The 26502-nt window shown below is 36.2% G+C and overlaps 1 protein-coding gene across 1 annotated transcript in view; it reads right to left on the reverse strand.

The window, feature by feature from the left end:
* The window catches only part of Wdpcp (WD repeat containing planar cell polarity effector), a 252700-nt gene that overhangs the window by 125580 nt on the left and 100618 nt on the right, over positions 1 to 26502 (reverse strand). The window contains exons 10-12 of the mRNA XM_013022526.1: positions 13328 to 13937; positions 4802 to 4990; positions 1435 to 1558 (exon numbers count right to left, since the gene is read on the reverse strand). Of these exons, the coding sequence (XP_012877980.1) occupies positions 1435 to 1558; positions 4802 to 4990; positions 13328 to 13937 (923 nt within the window). The remainder of the gene's footprint in view (positions 1 to 1434; positions 1559 to 4801; positions 4991 to 13327; positions 13938 to 26502) is intronic.

Here is a 26502-nt window from a genome sequence, read left to right on the forward strand (position 1 = left end):
GAGAGAAGAAAAATAACAAGATTACAGATAGAAAGTCTAGTATACTAGAAACTTTTTTTGGTGGTACAAAGGCTTGAACTCAGACCTTGTGCTTGCTGGGGAGTTATTCTACCAATGAGTGCTACTTCAGCCCCTTTTGTACTGTTGTTTTGGGTTAGGGTCTTGTTTCTTATCCTATTTGACACTTCTGCCATCGCCGAGATGACAGGCATGTGCCATGGTACCCAAGCTTCTTGCTGTTGAGATAGAATTTCAAAAACTTTTGTTTTGCCTGGGCTGGTCTGGCACAACAATCCAGCCTCTCAAGTAGTTAGGATTACAGGTATAAGCTACTGCACCCAGCACAGTAATACCTTCAATAAACCCTGATACATACTACTCATCATAAGAAATAGAACATTATTAATGCCTTCAAGGATCCTATGTGCCTATTTTATTACATTTCTTTATACTCACTCCCGATTATTCTAAATTTTGTTATCGTTTCTTTGTTTTTATTGATAAAACCATGGTATTTATATGTATCCCTAATATATCTTTCTATCTATCCAACCATTTATTTTCCTTCTAGCCATTTATTTAACCCATCCTCTTTTAATATGCTATATACACTTGTCTTTCAACAGCATTTTTCTTAGAGCAATTCCTTAACATTTTTTGTTTTGTCCCATTGAAGCAAAAAAGATACAGTGAAGTTAGCAACTGACCCACTGTATGAGAGGTAATTATAAGAATAATACTCTCAGAGTTTTATAACAAAAAATTCATATAGTTAAATCCCTGTTTTCACTGTATTTGATGTTGGTATAATTTGGGGAGTGAAAGGGGAAAAAACAAACTGTTTAAATAAGGATACAGGTGGACTCATTGCAGCAATAAGATGTACAAGATGTTATGTTGAAAAATGAACTTGACAACTTTGGCGGGGGGAGGGGAAGGGGAAAGTGGTGGTAGAGATGGTAAGGGGGAAACAAAGGAGTAGGGCAACAATGCTTGATAAGAAATGCACTCATTATCTTGCTCATGTAATTGTAACTCCTCTGTACGGTATTTTCTCAATAAAAAACTTAATAATAATAAAAGAATAATACCCTCAGAGGTTTATAGAAAAAATTCATATAGTTAACTTCAATTACCATACAAACATTAGGAACAAAATTCAGTTAAAACTTGATATTGACCTCATATAGCTGCCATCTTTATAACAAAGGTGAAAGTATATTAAAGAATACTGATATAAAAAGCCCTGAGCAATATTCAAATACTTCCTTAAAAGAAAAACAAGAATAAATTAAGTAAAAAATATCGAGAAGATTTTTTTCTTTTTCAGAGATGGACTGTCAGAAAATACCCGTATTATGGAATACTCTCAGTAAATAAGACGGCTTCTGAAACAGGTAGTCTGACACTAAGCAAGCTAATGACAGCATTCACCTGAGCAAGTGGTGGAAGAATCGCCTTGCGTACTTGCTGATTTGGTCTCTATATTTCAAAATAGTTGTATCCAGAAGCGGTCTTGTTGGAGCATAGAAGGTTCCAAGGCTTGCCTCAAGCTGTGCTGTGGAATTCAAACATAGCAGCACTAAAACAAGTGAAACTCCTTCAATTACAACAGAATACTCATGTTTGCAGTCAGTCAGGTTTTGCAAACTTGGATGAAATGTGAGCTTGTTGCAGGAAAGATGAAATTAAAATATGACAGCTGGTACAAAAACAAACCTGTGTATAAACTTTCACTTGAGGCAAAGCTGACAATGACTCTGAGCAACAAATAGCTGTCAAAACTGAAGAAATCCATAATGAACCAACCTCTCACCACAAATGGGTAATTAAAACAGTGACTCATCAAAGAAACACAGTTTGAACTAGTATTTCCAGTGAAATCAACTCACAGTGTGCTCAACATTTACTCTCTTTAACTGAAAGTATAAAACTAACCTCTTTGCATGGGGAAGTGAGATCAGTAGAGTAGAAAGTTTTTTCTAAATAATACAAATGAAAAGTAGGCAGTATTATATATAGGCATTTCTTTAAAAAACAACTATCTTCCAATTTTAACAGAACAGTGAAAGTCCCTCTATCTTTTGTAAATCCTATCTGAAACAAGATTCTTGGTTTTGTCCATGTATGAAAGCTAATACCCTGGGAGAGAAAAGAAGGACTGGAAAACAGGTTTTGAAAAAGAAGGGGGCTAGGGATTACGAGAAAGGCACATTTGTCTACTTCACAGTTTTACTGAGACTTGCCTATGGGGCTGTGCTTCCTCCCAGAAATACCTGGAAGTTAAGTAATTACCATAGGGTGAGAATATGAGTATGTATGAGAACACTACAGTTCACAGTGAGACTCCTCTTATTTTTATGCTACCCGTACTTGGTTGAATAAACAATTCATTATTTATCAAAACTCTTTAGTTGTAGGCATATTTGGGTTTGGAAGTATTAAATACCTCATCAGAGTAATTGCTATGAACTTGGCTAAGCTGTTAGTAATTTCTTTCTCAAATCTCAAATCTAGACAATAAAGTAAGATGAATTTGAGAGGTATTTTCTTTTAAAGCAGCAGTCAATTTAGATTAAAATTGCATACAGCAATGCTATTGTGAACACAAGCCAGATTCTCTTGCCATTGCTTGTTTTCCTGACAGCATGTTTCGTACATCTGAAATGCTCGAGCCTACATGGAATACTCCTAACTCCATGCACAGTTACAGCTTCATTAGATAGCCCAGCTTGATGTTTAAGGCAGAAATGAAGATCTCAAAGATAACCACAACACGGCTGCAAATAAAAGAGCTTGCTGGGTTCCACTAATAAAAAGGAAAACAAATTACCATGTCAAATTTGTTAGATTCAGATAGAATAAATCTCAACAGAGAAGAATTCTGAATGTTTTAGAAATGTGTTTTGCAGTTACTTGGGGGAAAATCTATGCATAAAGTTAAAATATACATTTTTCTGATAACCCAGCATCATACAAGCATTTTAATAGCCTAGTTTCATAAAAGCCTTTTTTACTTCCTTATCTCTCAATATCATTCTGTGAAAATTTCTTTCATTAGGACAAGAATCTGATAATGCCCATTTGTGTATTCCCTAATAATCTTTCTTGAAACACAGTAATCTTACAACATAAATTCACTAAGGTGTTAGCAATCTTCTAGTGTCCTAAACACATTTTGGTAATTTATCTTCTCTGCATTTCTTCTTTAACTGTAAATTTAGGATCTCTTGAATAGTCTGTATGTATCACTATACGCTCCTTTTTATTTTGCCCCAGTATTGGAATTTGAACTCAGTGCTGTCCCTTAGCTAACTTGCTCAAGGCTGGTGCTCTACCACTTGAGCCACACCTTCACTTCCACTATAGGCTTTCTTTAGGGGCACTGCTTCTTATTTTATAGTACATGCTCAATCTTGAGAGTATATCAATACTCAGTAATAGTTACTTGAGAAAACTCTGTAGGCAGAACTATTGTAGTAATACTTTGTGCTATAAAATCTTGTGAATTAAATTTTTTTAAAACCAGTATTTAGTACCACTGAGGGCCAAGCACTGTGTTGGGCATTTCTTTAGAGTAGAAATACTAGAATCTCCATAGACGGGTTTGGACTACTTCCAAAAAGTCCATTCAAATCATATTAAGTAAATATTTATTATGGGACTTCTGTGAGTTAGGGCAAGACTCATAATTTCCTGGAGGAGCATATATGTATATATATATATATATATATACATTATTCTTGTATTCTATGTATATACATATATATATATACATTATTCTTGCCTAAAATTACTAAAAGGAAGGTTACCTGCAGAATTCTATCTATATGATTAAAATTTTGGAAATATAATAAAAATGAGTGAGGAAAATCTATACAAATTCACAGAAAATAGTAAGAAAGAAAACATTCTCCAGTTAGGACCTTTTGACATATAACTTGGTTTCCTTAGTTTATAAACTCCCTAGAAACAGCTTTTTGATGGCCATGATTTCCCAACATTAACATTAACACTAACTTCAAAGAGTTGAAATAAAGATGCAAAGCCAGAATATTCTGGCATATTTACATTATGTAAATGAGTACCTCATAAAATATATACTAAATAATTAGCCAATGAATGCTTTCTTTTTATTGTTGTGTGTGACATATTTTTCTTTTTTCTTTTTTTTTCTCTCATTTAAACAATAGCTCTGGGCAACATTACCTATTGAGTAAAGGAGGAGAGGAGAAATCCAAGCAGGTAGAAGGGAGAGGTAAGGTGTGTCAAAAGTATAAGACAACGAATGAAAACAAGAAGGAGCAACCTGGGTTACAGCGCTTTCTCTCTCTCTCATATACACACACACACACACACACAGAGTGAGTGTTAAGAACTACTGTTGGGACAGTGAGTGGACTTAGGTGTGAGGGAAAAAATATTGATGTCTAATGCTGAGGAGGAATAAAAACCTTTGTTTGGGGCCTTTGTCTAACAAATCCCAAAGAGTACATGAAATTTCTGATCAAAGGTTGAAATATAAGCATGTTCCACACAGCTCAGACTGAACTGTACAATGTGTTGTGAATTCCAACACAAGAATATACAGAAAAGTTGTTCTTTATGTAGACAAATACCACATAGTAAGTACTATATTGGAATAATTATTTGATATCTGATCCTTTCCATTTTAATAGAGTATTAGCATTTTTGTCCTCCAGTCTCTAGTAATGTAACCCAAAGGCATTCTAAAAAGTCTGATTTATAAATGCACGCCATGTATATACAAAGCCCACTTATGAAACACATTCAAGCTGACCTTCTCTCTGTGGAGTGAGCTTTTGTCTGAGAAGATGATTCACAATGGCGGTCATGCTGATAAAGCACTGCTGGCCCAGAGTGTCCCAGTTCATGCTGCTCAGGATGTTTATTGCCTTGCAGATCTCATCATAGTGAATATACTGGAAGATGATGTCCATGGGGGCCAGCTGTCCTCGAGTGAGGATGCCTGTTACAAAGTGTAAAACCAGGTGAACCTGTTTCTTTATTTTTTGTTTTAAAATACTAAGCAGAGTAACAAAACAAAGTTAATTTTCCCATAAGGAAAATAACCATCATCATTTATTGGATAAGTGCTTGGCATATGGAACTGAGCCCCTTGACAACTATTATTTGCTATAAAATACTTTGGTACACTACTGTACACTTTTCTATCCTTTCAAAATAAAAGAAAATCCACTTTCAATCTTAGAGGACCAAGTACACAAAGGAGAAAAAAAAAGTTCAGAGAAAGGCACTCTGTTCTGATTTTATTTTATTGTCTTTTAAAAGGCTGATCTCATTTGAGACTAACAATTTCCCTGTATTAAACACAATAAGTACTGGGGCTTTTAAGCACCTTTCTGCTTAATTTTGTTTTTTCATCTTTTATAAATGGCTGGCTATAAAATTGCTTTTCCTCCTTCAGCCATGTTTACTCACTTGAGCAAGTCTACAAAAACTTCTCAGTTCAAATAATCATAAAGCTAAATGAGAAAATGTCTGTGAAATTACTTTGTAAGCTATAAAATATTATAAAACATTACTATAATTCTTGTTTTTATTACTGTCATCATCATTTAACTGGAATATTTATGGTTTAAGATTAAAAAATATATTAGTTCACACAAAAGATGCTGAAATTTTCTATACTAACTTCAAGTCAGATCAGAATAAAAACTTGCGCTGTATCTAACAGGACTCAACTTGACAGGGAATCTGGGGAATTGCCCTAACTATACTAAGTAGTAAAACTTTATGGTTCTTTTTGTGTTGGTAGAATCAACAAATGTGACTCTCCAAAAGCCTCACGAGCCTGCAGTGAAGCCCTGGAAGTCCTCATAAATCAGGTGGCTCCTTGGCAGTAGGTATTAATGTGCAGGAACTTTGAAGGAAAATGAAAATACCTGAATACTACTGACTCTATTTGTATCAAAAGCAGCGCTTTTACAAGGACCAAGAGAAAGAAATGATCTGTTGACAAAAAAAAAAAAAAAGCTAACTAGAGTATAATAGTTCAATGATGATGAAAAAAGAAACTTTTTTAAAAATAGGAAAAAGAAAGGATGTACGGAGATATGAATACAAAGATATAAATGATTACAGACTTTGCACCTGAAATTTTACAGGCCCAGAAAAACAATAGGAAAGATACTTTTAAAGGCTGAGATAAAAAACAAAGTAACCTATAATGCTAAAAAATGAACCAAAAGTAATGAAGAAACATAAAAATCTTTGCATATATTTACTAACAAAGCTTTGAAATAATAAAGTAAAAACTGACAGAGACCTAAAAAAAGAAAGAAAGAAAATATACAATTATAGTTGGAAATTTCAGTATTTCTTTCTAGAAGCAAGAGAACATATAAACAGACAATCAGAAAAATGTACAGGCTGTGCACTGAGTGGCCGATGCATGTAATCCTAGCCACTGATCTGAGAATAGCAATTGGAAGCCAGTTTGGGGAGGAAAAGTCTGTGAGACTTCTATTTACAATTAACCACCAAAAGTCAGAAGTGGAGCTGTGGCTCAAGTGGTAGAGTGCCAGCCTTCAGGGACAGCAGCCAGGCCCTGAGTTCAAGCCCCAGTATTGGCATGTACATGCACATGTGTGTGCTCACATGCACACGTACACGCCCCCCCCCCACAATGTATAATACTTGAAAAACACTATCAAATTTGACCTGATAGTATAAAGCATTTCACTGAGCAATAGCAAAGTATACACACTTTTTTAGTGTACCCAGAACACTAAACAAGCAACAGCAAATCATTAAGTTTCTCCTAAAGTAGGTAATGGGCTAACACTGCTTCTGTTTTGCCCAAGAGAAATAAAAATGTTTCTATACAGTTTTGTGCACAAGACACGAAGGTACGTACTGTACTTAGTCCTTCAGCTCAAACTTGGCAATAGCCCACCTGCCCATAAATGTGTAAAAAGATAAAACTATAGTATATCCATATAAAAGGCTGCTGGTCAGTAACATAAAGGAAAAAAATTATAGATGCACGGTAATGGAAGATTCTCAGGGATTAATAGTGAGTGAATAAGAGTATCAACTATATGATTGTTTCCATAAAATGCTATATAAAACAAACCTAATCTGTAGTGACAAAGCAGCTTTGAAAGAGGCGAGGATTTACAAAAGGTTTTGGAGAATTTCTTGGGACAAGGGCATGTTCAATGTCTCGATTGCAGCGGCACTCATGAAGTGTATGTTAAGCTGTGTATTTAAATTTTTGTATTTTATTTGTGCAGCTTATATCCCAAAAACTTGATTGTAAAATCCAGTATCATTCTAGTGTGAAAAAAAGGTAAAATTTTACCTGGAATAAAAGTTCACTTCAAATGATATAAAATCCCCTTTTTTTACTTTAAAAATCTGGTATATTTTCTTACAAATTTGTGTTATAGACTCTATTCTTTTTTATTATTTATGTATTTAAATGACAACAATCAAGACAATATATCAAAAGGCAATGAGTATGATCTTTATAACTGTTACAGGCAATATTTCATGTAAATAAATAAAGCAGTAAAGGGTGACTGCATTATTTAAATAAAATCATTTATAGAAAAAGAATAAAGATAAATATAAACCACATGTTTAAAAAATCCCTGAGCCATGGGCTGGGAAGGTGGCTCGTGGTAGAGCGCTTGCCTTGCATGCATGAGGCCCTGGGTTCGATTCCTCAACACCACATAAAAGAAAAAAAAGCTGGAAGTGGCTCTGTGGCTCAAGTGGTAGAGTGCTAGCCTTGAGCTAAAGAGCTGAGGGACAGTGCCCAGGCCCAGAGTTCAGGCCCCACAACTGGACCAAAAAAAAAAAAAAATCCCTGAGCCAGGCATGGGTGGCTCACGCCTGTAATCCTAATTACTCAGGACGCTGAGATCTGAGGATCACAGTTCAAAACCAGCCTGGGCAGGAAACTCCGTGAGACTCTTATCTCCAGTAAACCACTAGAAAAACTAGAAGTGGCGCTGTGGCTCAAGCAGTAGAGCACTCGAGTTGAAGAGTGCAGGGACAGTGCCCAAGCCCAGAGTTCAAGCCCCACAACCTACCAAAAAGAAAAAGAAAAAAGAAACCCCTGAGTAAAATATAGTAGGACCTGTATTTACATCTATATTCCTTATTAGATCTGGTAAAAGAAAAATAAGTTAAGTCTAAATATTTCTTATAATTATTTTTTATTGATGAAGCATCTAATAAAGTATCTCACATTTCTATCCAACAACAAACCACCATCAGTTACCACTTAGGTAAGTATAATGTTAAAACAGCTCATCGGAAATACGTTTTGAAGAGAATATTCTTTTACAAAGTTCCTAAAAGAAAAATCATCCTCTTTGCTTTTTAGAGAGTGACAGAAAAGCAAACATAGACATACATTCCTGTGATTTTCAAAATTCTAGGACAGGGAGAATGTTAGCTTTAATGATCTCTTTTTAGCATTACCACTTGAACATTTAGCCTTTCCCCAGCTGTGCAGACTCCATGAGAGCCCTATAGGGTCACTCCAGGCAGATGGTAAACAATTACCATCACCATGGACAGAGCAAGTAGGAGAAGGCATGCCATGGTTGGAAAGCTACATTGATGTAGCACAGCTGGGGAGGTGACAAAAGCTGTTCCACAAGTGAAGTGGTTCAAGCTGGAGAATCCAAGACCACAGTTAGGATGGTCTCTCTGGTGCAGTGTGCAAGCTATGTAGGGCATGGGCGGAAAACTAGAAGGTAGAAGAGTGTAAAGAGAAGACCTCTACTTGGTCATGATAAAATAGGAGAGGTCAGGTCAAGTGAGATTGAATTAAGATGTCTGAGCAGTATTTAAAAGGAAAATGATGGAATTTGGCCATGGACATTAGGGTGATGATGACATTTCTGGTTTTTTTCTGAGAAAGGATTTCACTATGTAGCCCAGGCTGGGCTTAGTCTTCCTGCCCTAGACTCTCCAATGCTCAAATTATGGGTATGTACCATGATGTTTAATGTTTTTACTCAGAGGTTCCATCTCTGTGATTGTAAAATCCGCCAAAATGGAGAGGACAAGTGGAAAAGCCAGTCTGTGGAGAAAGATGATTTCATGTCTATATAGAAAGAGTCTGAGGCAGTACCTAGCAAGCCAGGTGAATGTGTAGATGCAGGATCCGGAGTGGTCTGGGCTGGAGTCAGAGATGGGATAATGGTTAAATCATTTCACGCTAGTGTAACTGAGTATCACAGACAATGTCAATTATACACAGTGGAAGTTTTCCCAGCTCATGGTTCTGGAGGCTGCAAAGTTCATGATCAAGGGACTGCAGTGGATGAAGGATTTCTAGCTGAGCATACCCAGGATAAGAGGAAAGATAAGGACTAAAAGTAAACATGCCTCCCCCTTCAATAAAATGAAACACAGCTAAAAAAAGAAAAAAAGAAAAAAAAAACAGAATCTTGGAGACCCAGCATCTTCATGAGCAGTCAGAAGAGTATAAAGAAGTAATGTAAAGCTGAATCTGGGGTCAGAAAAGCAAATGCCATGAGGGTTCTATGACAGTGGAGGTAGTCAGCAATCAGCCAGTTCTGAAAAGTCATAAAGGAACAAGGAATATAATTATCATGTAGGAAACCACCCCATAAATCTTCCCTAGGGCAGCCCCAGAGAACACTGCAGACACAAACCAGAACACAATGAGGAGTGAATGAGAAGTGAAGAAGTAGAGAAAGTTGATGCTTACTATTATATCAATGATGGCTATGAAAAGCAATCATTTGATCAATAATGAGGAAACCACTTGGAAGTGTTTTTTGGGCTTATGCTTGTACTCCTAGGTACTGGGGAAGCAAAGTTCAAGAGGACTGCAGTTTGAAGCCAGATAAGATACAAAAAAAAAGATCCCTATCTCAACATATAAACTGGGTGATAGTAATATACATCTATCTGTAGTCCCAACTACTGAGAGGGATAGGTAAAAGAACTGCAGTCTGAAGTTAGCCCCAGACAAGAACACAAGACTCTAGCCAAAAAATAAATCAAAGAAGGGCTAGGGTCCTTCTAGCGACAAAGTACCTACAAAATAAGTGTATGGCCCTAAAATCAATCTCTGGTGTTGCCAAACAAAACAAAAAGAAAGAGTTGTTTGTTTACCTGGTGAAGCTTTGGCTTGTTTATCTGCTAATTTAATAAGACTCGGAATGAGGAAGAATGATAAAGTAAAAACATAAAAGAGGATATTATGAGATCTACAGTGGATGCAGGGAAGTAACTACTCCAGGACAAAAGGAGAGATTCCCTTTCCTTGGGATTGGGAGGGAAATACGCAAGTGCATGTAGGTAAATGGTTAGATGGCTGGATACCTGCATTAAACAGATACTTAATGAAGGGCCAATTAAGACATGAGCTACTCTGCTGAGAGAAGATGGAGCTGGTTATGTGAGTTTAAAGAGAGCAGTGAGAGTTGGAAAACGTTCCAGTGAGAGTAGAGGCGCTTTAATACCTTAGTAGTATAATTAAGGGCCCTTCTTCCTCTTTACCCTCGGTCTATGTATGTGAAAAGTATGGAATAATGACTGCCACATAAAGACATTCTGTATTTAATGCTCTACATAAGGTAAAATTTCTTGGCTTCCTGTAGGAAGATGAGAATTCTAGCTGCTTCCTGAGGACAGAAACTTCCAATAATAGTGAAGATGGACTTTTAATATTCAAAAAATTTTATGCAGTTACTATAAGGATTAAGTGGGAGTAGGACCCTGGCGGCTCATGCCTGTAATCCTAGCTACTCAGAAGGCTGAGATCTGAGGATCGCGGTTCAAAGCCAGCCCGGGCAGGAAAGTCTGTGAGACTCTTATCTCCAATAAACCACGCAGGAAGTGGAGCAGTGGCTAAAGTGGTAGAGTGTTAGCCTTGAGCTGAAGAGCTGAGGGACAGCTGAGGGCCCAGAGTTCAGGCCCATAACCGACAAAAAAAAAGAAAGAAAAGAAAAGATTAAGAGGGAAACTCTACCCTTGGAACCGTTTTCCTTCAACTCTACACTAACTGACCTAATCTAGGAGTCAAGATCCAAAGATCTTCGCATGTTGGCATCAGCCACTGCCACGTTTACATATGACAGCATTCTATTTTAAACTATGATCTATGATCTGTCTTTACAATTTTAAATCATAAGCTACACCTTTCATGTCAGATTTTCCAAAGGCTTGCATAACAAGTATCTGAAAAAGAATCTCATAAATGCTCCTAGTGGGGAAACTGCACATGCAACTACCTGTTTACATATGCAGCAACTTGAATTATACATGAAAATGCCACATGGATGCCCAGAATCAGCTCTGTGTTAATTCAAGAAGTATATTAATTTTTGGATGTATTTAGTAGCAGATCATAAGAAAAATCTGTTCTTTAAAACTGAGTTTTCTTTTTAAAAGATTGCTAGTTGGAATCTACTATTTCAAGGAGTCTACTCTTCCCAGGAAAAACAATTTGATTTAAATATTATTAATCTTATAATACATTAATAATGAGAACTAAAGCTTTAAAAATCCTTATAAATTCTATGTTTAGATCCTTTAAAGAACCTTAGGACTATACAATTTCTCTATCCTAAAAAACTTAAGAGTCATACTGAAAAGAAAATTTAAATGATAAATGTCAGTTGCAGAAGTTATCACCTTTTTATTTGAATGCTCGTCTTCTATTGGATAATCCGCTTCCAAGAGACCTTCTTGGGAAAAAGAGGTGACAGCCAACTCATTGCCTAATTGATTTAGGAACAGTGCCCAGGGAGACAGTCCAATTAAGTTTACAAGCTGGCAATTAGCAGGAAGCCCTCTAAATCCCTCCACTGAGAGCCTGTTTACTTTAGTAAGAAGGCAAATGTGCTAGAGATAGGAAGAGAAAGCTGTGCTTTTTGCAAAGCTGTTGTGAGTAGGCCCACAAGGGAGGGCTGAAGAAAAACTAGGTCTACGTGGGCAGACAGCCTTCTGTTTGACAGGTAACTGAGTAATTTAAAGGGTGAGAGAGAGAGAGAGAGAAAGAGAGATCTATGTAGCAAGACAAGAGACACAGAGAAGAGTGTGTGTTTTAACAGACATGCAAAACATCAAACATCCACTTTAATTAGTGTTGTGTATGGAGACATACAACTGTTAAACATGTAGTTGGGCAAAGTATAACTGCATTATCTCATAATAAATGAGATTTGAAGTATTCTTTGAGCAATATTTACTTACTGACTAGAAAATTTAGCTGCATTCTTATTTTGTAGAAGGGGCACAGAACTCCCATTATATATATATATACATACATATATATATATATATATATATATATATATATATATATATATATATGCCTTGCCTTGCAGGTTAATCAGGTCATTTTCACCAGATTTATTTCATATCTTCAATTTCAGAGACAAGTAAACACAAATAAAATTACACTGAAAGTTATTTAACAAACACTCGAATGCTGTGAATCTTCTACAATACCTTTAAAAAATAAACTTTGCATCACATAGCCAAATCTTATAGGAGGTTTAAAAAATGTTTTCATTTTTCTATCTTTTCAAGAAACTGTAATATGAACTAATTTAACAAAATTTTAAACTTAAGTTCTCTCAAGAATGTTAAATTATACAAAACTACCTAAAGTAGTCAGTGCTCTTTCAGGATGTATTAGTAATGGAAAGCTACAAAGAACAGATGAATCATCAGAAAAATTTTCATTTTAAATTTTTTGGGAAGTGAATTTTATCAAAGATTGTATGTGTAGAAATATTATATTATATATGCATATATGAACATATTAGAATGAAGCCCCTTTTTACAATTAATATAGACTAATCAAAAAGGTTTCTTGATTGAAATAAGCTATATTAATATATAATTTTAGAGATATTGGTAAATCCTTTTGGATATTTTTCCCTATGGCAAACAAAAAATTACAATAGAGATCTTTAGCAAATTCTAAGTAAATATGATTCTTTAAAGCATTTACTTGTTAACTGCTAACCTGGGAAACAAGAAACACAGATCATCTAAGACAGTCATGATAGAAAAAGTATTACATTCCAAAAACACATAAGTTGTCAATGGATATAGAAAATACCTTGTAAAAAACTCTATTTTTATTCACTTTTTAGGACTATTTTAGTAGGTCATTGGAAAGTTAGCCACAGAGCTTTTTTGAGGAAATTACAGGAAGTGTTTGAAAGCCAACCATTTTTAGGGACGGCAAATAGAAAATCTACTTTCCAAGAATAGTCGTATTTCCTCAGTGATGCCATCATCATAAACACTGTATTCACCAATTTCCTTGACTTACCGAGTTTAAACAAAAGCACACCCAGGGGTCCTCTGTCCAACCTAAGAAAGAGAAGGTCATAGACATTTCCACTTTCAAGCTTCTGAGAAACAGCTGGAGGGGCTATCCACTGCATCTGAACAAGGCTGCTGGAAACATCAAATAACTTGCTGAATTGCAAAGTCACCCTGGGTAAGTGGTCTTCAGCCAAGAGCTGGATGTTAATAGGGGATAGAGCCATATCAAAAATTTGCAGTTCCCCTTGGTTGCTGCCAACTAGCAGAATGGCACCACTTGGGTGGCAGCTTATTAATGAAGGCAAAAGTTCAGCCTGGGCCAACAGAGTCACTCCATGATGAGTTTCATAAAGAATTAGTGAAGAATCTTCACAGCCCAGAATCAGTTTGTCTTCAGTAACACTCCTACAGCAGCTAATGGCCTTCGATCTTAGTGGTATTCTAGTGACTGATACACAATGAATTTTGTTCCGAACACATTCATAGATGCAGCTGTCAGCCATGGGCTCGTGGTCTACGCTGACAGAGTGTTCCACTGTGACCACCTGATAAGGCTGTTTGGTGAGAAAGCAAACATCCAGTGGCTCCCATTCTGTGCGAACAGAACTTAATACCTGTAAGAAATGTCAAAGACATTCTGATTGACTTTGGTTTTTCTTCAGCTGCCACTGCATTTTAATATAAACCATCAATTACTACCTTAAACATCAGCAATATGTAGATATATAACAGTGCTGAGCACACAGAGGTCAGTATCTATATTATAGCACAGCTTCAGGTATGAAACCATAAAATTTTTAACTTAGATATTTGATTTTGAAAAAAGTATAAGTCACTTAAAGTTGATTAGGTCCTATAATATATAAAGACAAAGTGGGCTTTTAGTAAAATAATATGCCTAGCAGAATATCTTGAAAAGTTAGAAGTCAGAAAGGAAAAAGGATTAGTGAATCCACTTCCCACCCACCAGGCTTCCCAATTTAGAAATTACTTAGTAAAAATACAATTAGTAGGGCTAAGCATTCCAAGAAAACACTTTAGAACTCTATTTAAACACTCTTATAGGTTTATTTTGCTATTGAGAAGGATATAACAGATTGCTAAGTAGAAAAATGACCAATGGGAAGAAATAATATCATGTACTAGTTTTAAAATAAAATTAGACCAAGTAAATAATATTAGTTAATATTGGTGAAGCAAACTGGAATTACTTATGCCTATAATCCTAGGTACTCAGAAGGCTGAGACCTGAGGTTCTTGGTTTGAGGCTAGCTCGGATACAAAAGTCCAAGAGATGCTTATGTCCAATTAACCAACAAAAATACACACACCACACACACACACACACACACACACACACACACACACACACACACTGTTCCAGGGTTTTAACTCAGGACCTCATGCTCTCTATGGAATTTCTTGCTCATGCCAGGCATTGTACCACTTGAGCCAGTTTGTGTGTGTGTGTGTGTGTGTGTGTGTGTGTGTGTGTGTGTGTGTGTGTGAGATACCTATATTTATCTATTGATATATATATGTATATATATATATAATTTTAAAGTATCTTATCTGTAGAAAGGAAAGGCTACTTGCCTACAAGAAACATCAATTCAGAACAAACAAATTTACTTTATCCAAGTTAATTATGGAAGGTCAGAAGCCAGCAGAATATTATTAAAGAGGATTTTTTGAAAATATTAACTTTCAAAAATTAGATGCACTTGATAAAATTTTTTTAGAATTTCACACCCTCCCCCCCAAAAAAGTGCATGTTGACTGGGAATGTGGCTCAGTGGTAGAGTGCTTGCGTAGAATACATGAGGCAATGGATTCAATTCCTCAGTACCACATAAACAGAAAAAGCCAGAAGTGGTGATGTGGCTCAAGTGGTACAGTGCTGTTAGCCTTGAGCTGAAGAGGTCAGGGACAGCACCGAGGCCCAGAGTTCAAGCCCTACAACTGACAAAAAAAACAAAAACAGAAAGAATAGTGAATGTAAATCTGACTATGTCTGAGTTAGGTTTGTCTGAGTTATAGTACTACATCAAGGACATTGCTTGTGACCCCGTTCTGTAGTAATGTAGGCTATTACCATAGGAGGCAAGTACGTAAAGAGAACTCACTGTATCATTTTAACAATTTCTTGTGAGTCAAACTATTTCAAAATTTAAAGTGTGTAATACACCAAAAAGCACACAGAGAGCTGGCTTAGTGGTAGAGTGCTTGCCTAGCATACATGAAGCCCTGGGTTCAATTCCTCAGAAGCACATAAACAGGAAAAGCCAGAAGTGGTGCTATGGCTCAAGTGGTAGAGTGCTAGCCTTGATTAAAAGAAGCTCAAGCTCAGGGATAGTGCCCAGGCCTTGAGTTCAAGCCCTAGGACTAGGAAAAAAAAAAAAAGCACATAAGAGCTATGTTGGGTTAGCAGGGGAGGAGGGATAGATGTGATGTTTTGAAACATCTATCTTACATATTATCACCAAATTAAAATGCTTTTGTTTTTTTCAGTCCTTTCAATATTCAAACATTTCAATGGCAACACACTTTTTACAGATTTCAAGATTACATTGACTAATGAGTTAAATTTTTATTCCTTTGCCTTAGAATACAAATGTGTTGAATATGTTCCATTCCTTTCTTCCCTTGTAATCACTTTCTCGTTCTTTTTGTGAGCTAGGTACTAGAAGAGACACAGCAGCTAGCAAATCCTCTCCCTTGGGTCCCATACATTGTACCAGAGAGAAAATAGCATCTTCTCCTAAACAAAAGTTGTAAAAGGCCAGGTGCTGGTGGCTCACACCTGTAATCCTAGCTACTAGGAGGCTGAGATCTGAAGATTGTTGTTCAAAGCCAGCTAGGGCAAGGAAAGTCTGTGAAACTCTTATCTCCAATAAACCACCAGATAATCGGAAGTGGCACTGTGGTTCAAATGGTAGAGCTCTCACTTTGAGTTGAAGAGTTGAGGGACAGTGCCTAGACCCAGAGTTCAAGCCCCATGACTGACCTCCCACCCCCCAAAAAAAATTTGTAAAAGTTCCAGGCTGATACACTATAACAAAAAGAAGGTTCTGAAGAAAGAAGCACAACTAAATTCTTTAATCAGTTTTACATGGCATGAAGACCCTAGACCCAGGTTAAACTGTGGACTCTATGCTTACATTTCATGAAAACAATGGCCAATTTATGCAGTATGACTGGATGAAAAGCATGCACAGTGGACCATTGGTATCTGTAGGCATGTGGTTCCAAGAGACTGCTGTTAAGGAAAATCTGCAAATGCTCGGAATGCAATAGGGTTCAGTACCATCATGTGGGTGACTGATTCATCTTTCCCATAATGCTACCCAACTTCTATTGAAGATATTCTGCCTTTCAAGTCTAAAAATTTTGTTTTAACATTCAGATTAAGCACATTAACTTTTACCTTGATTTGGGAGAACTATATACTTTTGGCAGGCATATTTTCACAATCCTATGGGCAGGCAAACACAAAGCAGATCATACAACCATTCAAATGCAACTAATGGCACTGGGAACCTGATTGAGATTCTTGGCACCAACCGAACTGTGTACTGTGAATGGGAATTTAAAATTTTTGGTTTTGAAATTTCATTTGATTTTTTGAAGCCATGCTTGATCAAGACCAGTAATCAAGGATTACTGTGAAACCTATAGGAAACAAACTGGAAGGAAATTAGCAAGGCCTGTCCATTCATATTTTTGGTGTCTCTATATCTTCATTTCTTTCCTCTGTATAGAGGGCCACAGGAAGATCTTCTGGCCTACTTTCAGGGGAAGTAGGTCAGATGATTCTGTCAGGAGAGAAAGATAGGAGAAGAGAAAGAAAAAGGACTAAAGAGATCTTTCTGCTTCTGCTATTTTCTCCAAATCCTTCAGCTTAATATACTCAGTGTGCCAAATTGCTGTATTTGGGAGTAGCATTTCCTATACTCATCACACTTTCATAATGAAAGAAAAGGCAATAATTAACAATTAAATGCACATAGATACTCTATATTTGTACTACACAAGTACCACGGAGTAAAATAAAGCTAAGTGAGAGCAAAGGGAGTGGGAAGGGGCACGATATTGAGAGGTCAGGTAGGTCTCTCTGATAAAGATGGCCTGAAACGGGGAGCCTGCAGCCCTCTAGAAGAGAAGAACTCCAGGCAGATGAAACAAGCACTGAGGCAGAAGCTCTATGGCCTGCTGAGTGATTCGCTATGGCTAGAGAAGGAGGAACAAAAAGAGAGCAGTGGAAAATGGGAATTGAGGGGGAGGATTATTGAATAATAAGTTGTAGACTAATAAGAGACTCCAACATTTTTCTCCAATGAGATGAGACGCCATAAGCAAGTTCTGAGCAAAGGAAGGGCATGATATAACATGATATGACATGATATAAATTCTAGTGATATTCCCTACAGTCTCACTGAATGTACTCTATACTGAGCTCAGACCAGAACCTGCTCCACATTTTCCCCAGGCATATCACTTTACTTTCATCCTTCATCTGAATTCCTCTTCACTCATAAGAGAATTTCTTCCTTAAAAAACTAGACCAAAATCATCCCTGTTTTCTGGATTCCTTCCAGGTAGGTGGCACCTCTGCTTTATTCCCACTTCCATATCCACTTCCCACTCCCAACTCGGTCAGTGTCTATATTGTGATATGTAACCTTCTATTTACTTTTGGAGTTTCATTTTAAGTCCTTATTATCACACACTAGCAGGGTTTGGAGGTGCAAGTCACGAGTCCTAGCATTCAGGAGATGAAGGCAAGAAGATTGTGAGTTGGGGACCAGCTTGGGATACATATCAAGTTTAAGGACAGCATGAGCTATAAGCTAGACTCTGTCTCAAGAGACAAGAAAGACAAACCAAAAATCTTTCTTTCACATTTTATACCTTTCATACCTATGTACCCAAAAGGCAAAACTATGCTGGTACAAAATATGTAATAAACTTTTTAAACTATGAATTTAACAAAACCAAACATTGTAATGCTGGTTGAAATATCACATTTCAGAAGGTATATTTTTGCAAAAGAAGCCTTAGAGCATACTAAATATTTTCAACTAAAGGTAATTAAAATGCCAGTTAATACTGAGGATAGACTGTATCAACACAGGTCAGCAGAGGGCAGTGTGGTCTACAGGTCACAAGGCTCAAGTTCCACGAAGAAGGGTCCTAGGCATCTTTCATTCCAGAAATCTGCAAGACCCTCACTAGCAGATTTAATAGTCCCATCAAGAGAAAGAGGAGGAAGTGGCACTGTGGCTCAGGAAGTAGAGCAAAAACCTTGAGCTGAGAGCTCAGGTACAGTGCCCAGGCCCCAGGTTTGAGACCCACAACTGACAAAAGGGGGGGGGGAGAAAAAGACTTCATCCTACTTGCATATGCTTTCCAATCCTGTCAACCCAGATTATTCTACAAAAGTAGCCATAGTCAGAAGATGACTTGCTGTCTCCCCAACTGTTTCTATAACTATGGATCGTATGACTGACACTCACTTAAGAAAGAAAATGTCTTATATAGTAATTAAAAATACCATGAGCTGAAGGTGTAGACTAGCCCTGAGTTTGATTCCTGGTGTTACAAAAATTAGTAAATAAATAGATAAGCTTAAAAAGTATTTGTGACACATAGGTTTCAATAGAGTAACCCTATTAATAAGCCAATAGGATATAATTACTTTCCATACGTTGTTTTAGTCTCTTCAATACCTCATAGATAGGTATTATAATCTATATTCTATTATGACAAAGGTAGTTATTGAGAAGGTATGAATTGATCTTGGTCTCAAAAGTTAATCAATGATAGATTTGTAGTTTGAATGCAGGTCTGTGTGAAAACAGGTAATATGTAAATTTACATAACTGCAATGTATCAGTTTTTCCTCTAAGTAAACCCAGAGAAAGAATGAGAACCACAGGGCATTGAGAACATTAAGTGTTGGGAGAAGATCCCCCTACAGCAGAAAGAAGAGTATAAAAGGTGAAGGGACTAAAGGGACAATGTATGCAAATGACTAGGGAGCCTGGTAGCTCTGGGGTAGGGAAGAAAGAAACTCCTGCTGAGCTGTTCTTGTCTGGCAGTGAATACTAAAGGCAATTTTGCTGTGCATGATTACAGAAATTTGGAAGGAGGAGTCTTACTAAGCTGGCTTCTTTTAAAGATATTACGTTCTTAGATTGAGTCATATTGAAAATGAGAGAGACTTGAAGATAAATCTAAAATGTCAAAATATATCTGGAATGCTGGATCTAGTGGTAGAGCACTTGCTTAGCAAGCATAACGTCCTGAATTCAAACCACAGCACTAACAAAAAAAAGTTAAAATATCCCTAAAATGAACTACAATAGGCAAATGAACACTAAAATATCTCCTCAGAATAAAAATTAGGTCATTTTCCTGACACAACCCACTTTCATTCCTGAAAGTACTTTTCTGTTCTGATAACTCTGCTATTAATAACAGCTAAAATTATACAGACATAAAACAATAATCTAGTTTAATATCGGTTGCTTCTATGATGTTGCATGTAGTCTTATGAAAGCAGTACTGTGTCAAGAATAGTTGAGTTTATATGACTCAGAATGATAAGATACTAGTAACATTAAACTATCTATATGTTTAAAGTATTTCATATGCTTGTAGTCCAAGTTTTACCCTAATATGAACGTGACTCTAACTTGGACATGTAGTCATCACAACACTTTATACAGAAGAAACATACTAACAGAGCTGGTTTTTATTTTGGCAAAGGTATTCTGAGTTCCTCAACAAACTCATCTCTCAGAATTGTAATTTTCTCACACATAAATTAAGGATGTATTTGCCTTTAAATTAAGGATCTATTTACAAGATTGCTGTAAGAATAAAAAATAATGTGACGAGTCTGGAAGGTCTGAAAAGCCCTTAATAAACAGTGGCTATTACTGTCATTCCTAAAGAGAAATCTCTGAATTCTTTGGCAAGTAGTACAGAAAACAAAAAGAATGAAAGACATTGTTACTTAATAAAATCTCTATTTCATTATTTAGAATTAATGGTTGATACATAAGTAGCAACTATAAATATAATTTAAATGTAGTAAAGATGTATTTTAGAAGTTATTACTAAGGCTGGGAATGTGGCTTAGTGGTAGAATGCTTGCGTAGCATACATGAAACCCAGGATTTGATTCCTCAGTACCACAGAAAAAGCCAGAAGTAGTGCTGTGGCTCAAGTGGTAGAACACTAGTCCTGAGCAAAAGAGGGAGAGTGCCCAGGCCTGAGTTCAAGCCCCAGGACTAGTGAAGAAGAATGAGGAGGAGGAAGAGGAGGAGGAAGGGTGGGGAGGAGGAGGGGGAAAAGGAAGAGGAGGAAGAGGGGAAGGAGAGAAAGGGAGGGAGGAGGAGGGAGAAGAAGAAAGAAGGAGGAAGAAGGAAGAAGAGGAAGAGGAAGAAGAAGAAGAAGAAGAAGAGGAAGAAGAAGGAGAAGGAGGAAGAGGAAGAGGAGGAGGAGGAGGAGGAAGAGGAAAGAAGTTATTACTAAATGGATTTTATTTATTTGTAATATTTAATACTGCACTTGGCATATGGTAAGACTATTCAGTGGACATATTTTAAATAAAATCCACAAAGTTCACGATTTTAATTTAATTAAAACATACTTAATTCTGAGATTTAAAGAATATTTTCATTTATTCATTTTTATTTGCTTTATTCATTTATTTAAACTGCTTAATTTGATGGTTTTTAGTACATACAACTATGGACACAACTAACATCTAGATTTCCACCCCATGCTCAGCCTTGTTGGCACACTGGCTTGTCTACAGATATGGATTCAATGGATCTAACATCTTTCTTTCTTTTAATATGTTTTGTTTTATTATCTTTTTGTGTGAGTATACATATATTTATCTGTCCTTGGGCTTTTCCAGGACCCTGTCCCTAAGTTTTTGTGCTTAAGGCTAGTGCTCTACCACTCGAACCACACCTCTTCTTCTAGCATTTTGGTGGTGCACTGGAAATAAGAGTCTCCTAGACTTTCCTCTCCAGGTTGACTTGAACCTTTATCCTCAGATCTCAGCCTCCTGAGTAGCTAGGATTAAAGGTGTGAGTCTCCAGTGCCCAGCTATTTTAAATTATCTTTAGCTGTACCAAAGAGTTGCTTTTTTTTTTTTTTTGGTTGGTTGTGGGGCTTGAACTCTGGGCTTGGGCGCTGTCCCTGTGCTCTTCAGCTCAAGGCGAGCGCTCTACCACTTAAACCACAGCGCTACTTCCGGTTTTCTAGTGGTTTATTGGAGATAAGAGTCTCACAGACTTTCCTGACCTGGCTGGTTTTGAACCGTGATCCTCAGATTTCAGCCTCCTGAGTAGCTAGGATTACAGGTATGAACCACAGGCACCCGGTAAGAGTTGAATCCAACATCTTATCTACCACCAATGATAGAAGCTTGGTCAGGCCACCTATGATCTTGCGATCAGGCCTCTTCCAGTTAAAAAGATAACCAATAATATTAAATGAGAAAATCATTTGTTTATGAAAATAATAAATTTATATAACATTGTAACAAAGGTGACATGTAGTACTATAATAAAATAAAGCAAAACAAGACAAATACATGGGAAAATGTGTACAAATAATGTGATGTATGTGTGTACTTGTGTGCATGTGTGTCTGTGTCTGTGTGCATGCCAGTACTAGGGTTTGAATTTTGCACTTCTCATGCTGCCCTCCCGTCCACACAGCTGGTGCTCTATCACTTGGCCTATAGCTACAGTTGCAAATTTTTGCTGATTATTGGAGGTAAGAGTCTCACAGACTTGTCTATCTATGCTAGCCTTGAACTGCAATTTTCAGATCTCAGCCTCCTAAGTAGCTGGGGTTATAGACATGAGCCACCAGCATCTAGCTTTATAAATAAATGGATTTACATGGCAGACAAAGTATCAAAGTTTAATAAAGAAGAGTAAAATGATACTTGAGTGCTACCAAACTGTGATACTATTTTTAACTGAAAGGAAAAGCAGACTGAAATTTATATATAACTGTGGAGATATTTTGTATTAAAAATAGGAGAAATGAATAATCAATAAAAAATAATTCAGATGACAAATTCAGTGCAGGGGAAGAAAATTCAGTTGTTCAGTTAGTTCTATGAAAATGCTAGTATGCTGCAGAAAGATAATAACACTCAAACACATGCAACTTTCTGCAACCTTTTAAAGCTATTAAAGTATATCATTTTAATTTTGACATAGTGTTAGTTTCTTGCAAAAAACAACTGGAAAACAGCAATAAGAACTGTACAGTTACTGTCAAATACCAAAAAAATACTTAAAAATTCAAATTTGTAAATACTAAGATACCTCTTGCTTTATATTCATGTAACTAGTTCTCATAAAGTGAACTCAGATTGAAATACTAGTCAAGATATGATCAAGGCCAAGATATGATACTAACTTAAAAGAGCAAAATGTTTGGTGTGTAGTGAAGGAAGAAATGCTAAGTGACAATGCCCTTAAGAAAAGAATGAAAAAGAAGAACCCAAAAAGAAGATTGCTTTTGTGACACTTCTACCTACCAAATTAATCTGCTGTGCCCTTGCACCTTCCACGAAGCATCTCATTTGTATCTTCTTCCTTTTTTTTTTTTTGGACAGGGGTGTTTGCAGAATTTTATTTTCAATGGTTCTCTTTTGACTTCCTTAAGTCATGTTAAGGCTGATTTTTCCCTTCATCTTAGTCATGCACAATTATAATAATACTATCTTCTGAAAACTTTATGACCAAGAATTCCCTTCTCGTTGAGTTCTTAATCTTACTCTGTCCTTAAATATGCCTCAGACTTGGTATTATAAAATCTAATGTTTTAAAGATTCTCAAAACATGTATCAGAGACTTCAGGAACTGTCCGTTAGAAATTGAGTAGGAATGGTTGAGATGAAGAATAGAGTCAAAGGTTCTGACCAAAGGCACTGTGAACAGGCAAAAAATGAGAAGGGGTGAGCAGTATAACTGTTTAACAGTATTAACAAAAGTTATCATAGTATAACTAAAGGATAAAAAATACTTCTATAATATGAAACGTCTATGGAAAGTCTGAAAATCTGAAATAAAATGTCTCTGCTTCAACTCTAAGGAAGAAAAACACAGAAACAAAGCTGTTAGTTAACAGACTATGTAGTGTTAGAAGGGGCTAGAGAAGGAAGATTGTTCCAGAGATGGTTGATCTGTAGCCTACATTCTGTTTTCCCTGCTATTTTTCCTTCTATTTTTAAAAAGAAAACTCTATAGAGAAATTGTAAAAAATTGAAATAGCAAGCTAAGGAATAGCAGAGAAGATAAGGACTCATAAAAAGGCCTGAACTTTTCTAATTTCAAAGATAAGCAAGTCGGCAGGCAGTACCAACCCTATATCAAAATGTTTTATCCAAGTTTAAATCAATCAGCTTAGGTTAAAACAGTTAAAAAGGCATCATAAAAATGATGCATTTTATTCTTTAAAAAGATAAATTTGAAAAAATTATATAGAATTAACCTAAGAATCTTCAAAGAGGAAAACAGTATAGAGAAGGAAGTGAAATATCAGTCATTAAGATTGATACCATCCCTGAAAGATGAATTAAAATTCAGAAAGAACAAAAAGCAAAGCAATGACAGTAAGAGACTGGCTTGAGATGATCAAATTTCATGTTTCTATTAGAGAGGGTATCTATTAGATTTTTTTTTTTTTTTTTGTCAGTTGTGGGGCCTGAACTCTGGGCCTGGGCGCTATCCCTCAGCTCTTCAGCTCAAGGCTAGCGCTCTACTACTTGAGCCACCACACCACTTCTGGCTTTGTCTGCTTATGTGGTGCTGAGGAATCCAGCACCCAGGGCCTCATGCATGCGAGGCAAGCCACCTTCCCAGCACTAGAAGTCTTTTTAAAATCACCCAAAATGTAAATCAGGAAAATTTATTTAAAGAAAGGACTTTTCTGGCACTGAAATTTCCACCAGTGGGTAAACAGGTTACTTAAAAGATTATGCAGCAACCAGAAGTTCTTAGCTTATCACTAGGATTTTTCTAAAATCTACATTTCCCTCTTACTTTGCAGAAATTTTTAGGAACAGGAGATAAAAAGTACACTTTATTTTTATGAAACATTCAAAACACAAACGTAGAGAAGAAAAATATGTGAAAAACAAAAAAATCTTTAGGAAATACCATCTTTTTGTTTCAATTTTAAAAATAAAAATATGTATACAGCTAAAGTCTGCCAGGCCTCATTCCTTTCTCTCCCCTGGAGACAATGCTAACATTAACTTGGCATTTATTCTCCTTATTGTCCTTCATCAGTCCAGCGCAATCTTGTACAACACATAGAATTTTTTGATTGCTTTAAAATTTTATGTATTGTACTATGATTCTGTCATATTGTCATTTTTTTGCTCAATTTATTCCTTTGAGATTACACAAACAAATAGCTCTAATTTAGTCTTCTCAATTTCCATGAAGCATTCCATCCAATAAATGGGCCACAAAATATTTTTATTTTCCTATTGGCATACATTAAAGTTGTTCCTTTATGTATTTATTTATTTATTTGCCAGTCCTGGGGATTGAACTCCGGTCCTGGGCACTGAACTCAGGTCCTGGGCACTGTCCCTGAGCTTCTTTTGCTCAAAGCTAGCATTCTACCACTAGAGCCACAGCACCACTTCTGGCTTTTTCTGTTTATGTGGAACTGAGGAAGAGAAACCAGAGCTTCATGCATGCTAGGCAAGCACTCTACCACTAAGCCACATTCCCAGCCCAATGATTCCCAATGATGCTTCACACTACTGTACAAACATACAGACCACTTATGTTGGTGTGGGACTCACCTCTATTGAGAAGTGGCTCTCTATCACAGTTTACTAATGCTTTTCTAATAAGCAGTGAACGTGAATTTTCTGTTGTGCCATGTCTTTTCTGACCAACTAAAAACATAGTAGCAATTGTCTTTAAATAAATATATCTACCATATGTCTATATATACTATATCTGCTATGTACCTGCTATATTTAATATATCTACTATATTTAATAGCTTTCTACTAATTATGACACATATAATAAACATGTTCATAAGTATAAGTTTAGAAAAAATATCTACTAGGAAGTATAAATATTCTCTTATCTGTATTTTTTATGTGAAAGTTATAACTTTCTATGTTTATATTAATAAAATCCTCAAGGCCACACAACTACTTGTTATATAACAGACAATACAATTCCCAAAATATACTTATTGAAAGGATATGCAGAAAGACACTAGAACAGAATAGAGACCCTCACAGACATAGTCAACTGATATTTAATGAAGGAATAAAGGGAATTCAATGGAAAAAGAGTATTTCAACAAATCATCCTGGAATAACTAAACATCTGCATGCAAAAACATGAATCTAAACACAATGCCTTATATTTTTCTCAAAAGGCTGGTTCAAACAAATGGTGTTTACTATGATCTAGAACAGTTCCCTGATTCTGGAAAGATAACAATATTGGCATGACTGTTTTTGATCTCTCAATCTCTCCATAAAATATCAACTCATCTGAAGGACAAAATCCAAAACCCATGAACTAAGAGAGAAAGAACATTTATGTGACAATGATATAGTCAATAATATAAGTAAGGTGAGATTATTTAAAATGGGGGTAACAGAAATGAGGAAAAACACAGACAAGCTTTTGAATGCTCTTAGTAATTTACAGTGATGTGGTAGAACTGGTATGATTAACCTGAGAATGATTATGTGTATACTGTTAAAGAAAGTTGGAAAATATTTACAGGATTTAATTCACTCTTGTGTCTTTAAACTAAAACTTTTGATATAAAAAAGAGGAAATACAGATGTATGTTGAAAAAGATAAATTAGAAACCCTGTACTACTGAATTCGAGGTAGACATTATCAATGAGCACTTACTATAAACACATATTTGTATAAAAATCTCAAAAATTGTATATAATAGAAATGTAGAAATAACTGACCCCAAGCAACAACAGACTAATAGTCCAATATTGCAACTTGGGCTTACAATACTGTTTTACATTTAAGAAATTAGAGAGTGTTGGAGAAATGACCAATTCCAGTTAAAGATAGGAAATGAACATGATGAGCACAAAACATATGGACACACCAGACAGTAGGGAAGC

Source organism: Dipodomys ordii, unplaced genomic scaffold (genome assembly GCF_000151885.1).
Source record: "Dipodomys ordii isolate 6190 unplaced genomic scaffold, Dord_2.0 Scaffold63, whole genome shotgun sequence".
Lineage (NCBI taxonomy): Eukaryota > Metazoa > Chordata > Mammalia > Rodentia > Heteromyidae > Dipodomys > Dipodomys ordii.